This window comes from Pygoscelis adeliae, unplaced genomic scaffold (genome assembly GCF_000699105.1).
Source record: "Pygoscelis adeliae isolate BGI_AS28 unplaced genomic scaffold, ASM69910v1 Scaffold21, whole genome shotgun sequence".
NCBI classification, from domain to species: domain Eukaryota; kingdom Metazoa; phylum Chordata; class Aves; order Sphenisciformes; family Spheniscidae; genus Pygoscelis; species Pygoscelis adeliae.
Window position 1 is genome coordinate 3,988,513 of NW_008824243.1, and position 4,935 is coordinate 3,993,447.

Consider the following 4,935-nt stretch of genomic DNA (forward strand, 5'->3'; position numbering starts at 1 on the left):
ATTTTTAAAGCAGGGATCCCCCTCTTCCCAGGTTGTGGCTCTCAAATTAGGATTTCATAAAATTAATGGGGAAAAAAAACAACCTTGAAAGAAATAAGATTAATACTCCACACTATTCCTTAGAAGTGGACCAGTATATTTAGAAAGTTATTACAACAGAGACCTCTGCTGCAACACTACAAACCTCAGCATTATTCTACCCGACCATAAAAAGAAATAAAAGTAGAGGCAAGAGTAAACTGTTGATATCCTCTCTGCTAGTAATGCTTAACATCCCCCCCCCCCCAACCCCCCACGGACCTTTAGGGGAAACACCCCTTTCCCCAACGGACTCTATGGAGAAAGTCCCTTTTTTCCTGAGAAGCCAGGCTTGCCACAGAACTGGAATCACCTGTTGAAACAGCCTCCAGGGGCCATTTCTGTCCCATTTACCAGACATTTTCTGTGTCAGATTATCAATCACAGACACAACTGAACCCCCCAAACATGCCAGTGCCGTTCTGCAGCTTCACAGCTGTAACTATTTCATCAGCCATAATTCACAGAAAGTTTATGACTTACTTCCTCATCTTTTTTTTTAATTTCTGCTTGAACTTCCTCCAGCTCTTCCTGACCCTCATCTGGACTCATTTTCAAGCCTTCCCGAAGCATCCGGATGCCAAAAATTGCAAACAGTGCCGTTGACACATAGTATGTGTACACACGAGGAATAACTGTGGTGGCATAGCCAAATAAAACTGAAAAGAAAATAAATGCGTCATTTAAAAAAATAAGCATAAGGATCATAATTGTTTTTCCCGTATCTAAGAAATGCTCACTAGCAAAGTCTGTGATTCAAATATCTACTGATAAATAAATATTGCATCTTCTGTTAGTTTTACATAATTTTCTAGGGTTTTTTTGCAAGATAACAACACTCTAGTAACTCCAACCATCACTGGTCGTACCAGAGACTGAAGTCTATTAACACATAGACAAGGCACACCAGGCAAAGTTGATGTGCTGCTATTCCCAAGAGCCAGTCCAAGCAAAATTATCTTTCCCATCAAGGCCTATGCAAGTCCTGCCTTTCTCCAAGCATGCCATGAAACTATCATCTGTAATCATGTTAGATTAGTCACGGTGTATACCAGTTAATTCCATTTTTTTATATGGCTACACGTTGGATAGCATCTCTTTCCAATCATTTCATTTATCAGATAAAGTTAGAATAAGATTTTCTGCAAGTTAAATCTGCTAGACGTACCCACAAATCATTCAGCTGCGTGAATCCATGTCTGTCTTCTTTTGCCAAGTGCAAATACCTGCACGTTAATATTCCCTTCTCTCCCCCACTCTCCACAAACACACAATGTGACCAGCTTTGATCTTCCTTTAATTTAAAAGCACTGATCCCACTCAAAGACCAAAAAGCTACCTCCACGGTGCATCTACTTTTACAGGTATTGAAGGTGATCAACCTAAGCCAAAACTAGTTCTCAAAGAAGAAGAAATATGTATCCAGGACAAAGTACTTGCTTCTTCACAAAGTAAGACTAGTTAGCAGTTTCGGACAAAAAAGGCCTGTATAAATGAGAGGAAATTAAAACTCCACACCTAACATTCATGGCTGCTTGGACCATGTACTCACAACTGTTTCTGTTGTTTTACTCCATGTGCAATTAGCTAAAAGGAAGCATATTACCATGTGTATTTTCTTGCATACACTTTCCTAGTTGAAAAATTCACTCAGAAGTTACTACATAATCTGGAAATTAATCTGCACTGCAACTACCAAAAGTAACATTATGAGACCAAAATTAATCAGGCTGTACTATTAGAAAACTCGGCACATGTATATGAATAACAGTATTAGTTGCACAGCTAAATAAAAAGGGAGTTAAACTAAACTTCTTTTTAAAGACTGAAAATACTAAAGTAAAGCAATGCAAGGAACTATACAAAAAGATTTTTTTTTGTTAGCATTACTTGCATATACAAGCATAGAAATAATCAGAATGATAAGGCAGCTTACTTTGTCATAAGGGTACAACTGTCTCTAAGCACAGCTTGAAAAAACACCCCAAGTAGCGATTACTTGGAGCCAGTGAGTTTAAGTGAGCACGTTTTCATGAAATCAAGGTGGGCAAAAACCCCAGGAGTTTCCAGACACAGCTTGTATAAAACAAGGGCGGGGGGGGGAAGAAGAAAAGAAAAAAAGGCTCCTTTCTGAAAAGGAAGAAATAGTTGGGAACCTCTGAACTGGGGGATAAAGCAGAAAAGAAAGCTTTTATGAAAAAGCATCAAGATATATTTGAAGAAAGGCTTAGTATAGAAAATGGGAGAGCCGTAATGGGCAGGAGAAAAGAGATTACAAGATTTACTGATTAGTGCATCACCTGCGGTACTAAATAACATTAAATGAAGCAAGAAGTGCAGAAGTGGAAGAAGCGTCCAAGGCTGTTACACTAAGTGAGCAGTAGAAGAAACTCATACAATGCTATCATTACACACAGTGCAAATGGAAACTGCTCCAAGACTGCAATAATTGCAGCAAAATATATAGCAATAGCTACACATCCAAAAACCATTCACAGAAACACTTCCCAACAAGCCTGAAGCCAGTTAATCGGCTGTCTCCATTGCATATAAACCAATGAACACTATTTCAATTATTTCCAAAATGGGCATAGTTAGAAATGAACACACCTACCACAAAATTTATGCTGCATCTGATGTACCTGAAGGCTGCTCCATTTTACGATCACAGCTATGTAAGCACCCGCAGCTACAGGTTCCTCAAGTGCCACCTGACACCTCACTCCTCCCCCCGCCAGCTCCTGGCTCTGTTAGTACCACCCATCCCAAAGGATCACAGCAGAACGTCATCTTCCACTTACGCAGCTCCCAGCAGAAATCCAAACAGCCACACATACAGGGACACAAGTCAGACAAGGGCAATTTGTCATATTAAGAATCTGTTGCCTTAGGAGGGAAAAGAGAAGTCACTCCCACGTTCCCTTTAGGCATGCTAATTTAAGAGAAGCTAAAAATAAAAAGGAAAGTAGTGGCCCAAAAATCAAAGGAAGTGCTTAGGCTCTCAATCCCATTTCTCTTCCTTAAACTCATAGTGAGCACAAACACCTCATTACAGGTAAGAGCCTAAATATTCAATCTGAGCCATGGTCCCCAGGAAAACCGTCACACTCTCCTCAAAACAGAAAATTGCATATACCTACTACCTTCATTTTAATTTCAATTAAGATTTATTGATAAATATGTACCCAGCACATTTTAAGAGATGAATCAAGAAGAAAAGAGTGCTAACCTGATAAACATGTCATCAGTCCCAAGGCAAGCATAGCACCAGCCAGTACAGTCAAACGGTTGTACCGCATTGCCATGATGGCTGCAATGAAGAAGGTCTTATCCCCCAGTTCTGATACGATGATGACCGATATAGCAGCCACAAATGCATGAATAAAGCCCAAGTTAGTCTTGTCAGCTGACTCTTCATTGACAATGTGAACTGGAGCAACCGGCGAGGACCCCTTCTGTAAGGGGGGGGGGGGGGGAGGGGACCAGGGGGGACGGGACACACAACAAAAACACCGCTAGTTAATCAGGCTTGAATAGTTAGTTTGCAGAAGTACTGAGCCTTGTATTTCTCCTGTCATATCATCCTGCGCAGCGTGACATTTTAAGTATACACCTCTCACGCAGCATTAATGATCATTAACTAGTTACTGGCTGCCACCTACCTCAAATTGCTAGGCAGGCACTTCGGAAGATCAGATCGTGCACTGATTATTAAAGCAGTACTTCACTGTGCACACTATTACCAGAACATGAGAACCACCATTACAACAAAACATGGGGAAAGCTGCTTTAGTTCAGCTCTAATACTGCTGTCTTTACAATCCCTGGCTATTTACTTTATGACCTTGACCAAACAAGCAATTTTCTGATATAAATATTAAGAATTAAACTTTTCAAACTAAAATTGGGTGACTAGGATAGCTTAGCAGAAATACAAAGTCCTTTCGAAAATTGTCAGGATCAGTTTCCTCCCTTGCAGAATCTTTGCATCTCAGCCGCATTAAAATTTTACACAAGTTTTCATCAGCTTTTTTTGGTGGATGCTCTATGTTTGTTGAAAACTAGCTTTGAGACTTTCCAGTGGTCAAACCGGACCAGCACACTCCAGATCTCACTTACTCACCAAAGTGTTTACTTTTACAGAGATTAAGATATCTACAGTCGAAAGCAAGACCCAAAACAAGGAACTCGATGTTCACATGCTTGACCAGAGATGGGTAAGAAAGCTTGTTTCAGCACATCTACCAGCAGAGACAGACTGCAACGTGTTTTAACATGGTGACTTCCCAGCATTCCACTCTTAGCAGTGCTGTAAGTTTTTTGTTTTGATATTTAAAAGTTTCCATGCTCTGTACGACACACGGCAACTTCCCACAGTTCCTTCACCTTTAGCAGTGCTGTAAATTTCTGGGCTTGATATTTAAAACCTGGCATGCTCTATATGCTACATCAAGCCGTATGTTAATAATTTTTTCATCCCTCTGTGCAATCACCCAGCACTAGAATCCCCTAACCAAGAAGGCCATTTAAGAAGTTTTAACGCAAAGAAATTAATCCTAAGTATTGAGGAATAACTGGCAGGTTTTGAGTCGCAACAAAGCCTGCTTTCATCTGCTTCTGTGAGGAAGAGCTGGAGGGGCCGGTTCGCCCCCTCAGCATGCAAGCAAGCGGGGCACAAAAATATTTATCTGGTGAAAAAAAGCATTAGCCCATTTTTCACGTCGGACCTAAATTCCCACCTTAGGGGACCCTGCAGCTTCCCCTTTTTCTGCTAAAAGAGGGGAATTTAGGAGTCCTGCAGGCCGGGCCCTCCCCACCGGCTGAGAGCTGCCGCGGGGGGCGACCGGGCCGCCCCCG

The 4,935-nt window shown here is 41.2% G+C and overlaps 1 protein-coding gene across 1 annotated transcript in view; it reads right to left on the bottom strand.

The window, feature by feature from the left end:
- Positions 1-4,935, bottom strand: part of TMEM165 (transmembrane protein 165) — a 13,831-nt gene that overhangs the window by 7,329 nt on the left and 1,567 nt on the right. The window contains exons 2-3 of the mRNA XM_009335209.1: positions 3,308-3,593; positions 562-737 (exon numbers count right to left, since the gene is read on the bottom strand). Of these exons, the coding sequence (XP_009333484.1) occupies positions 562-737; positions 3,308-3,593 (462 nt within the window). The remainder of the gene's footprint in view (positions 1-561; positions 738-3,307; positions 3,594-4,935) is intronic.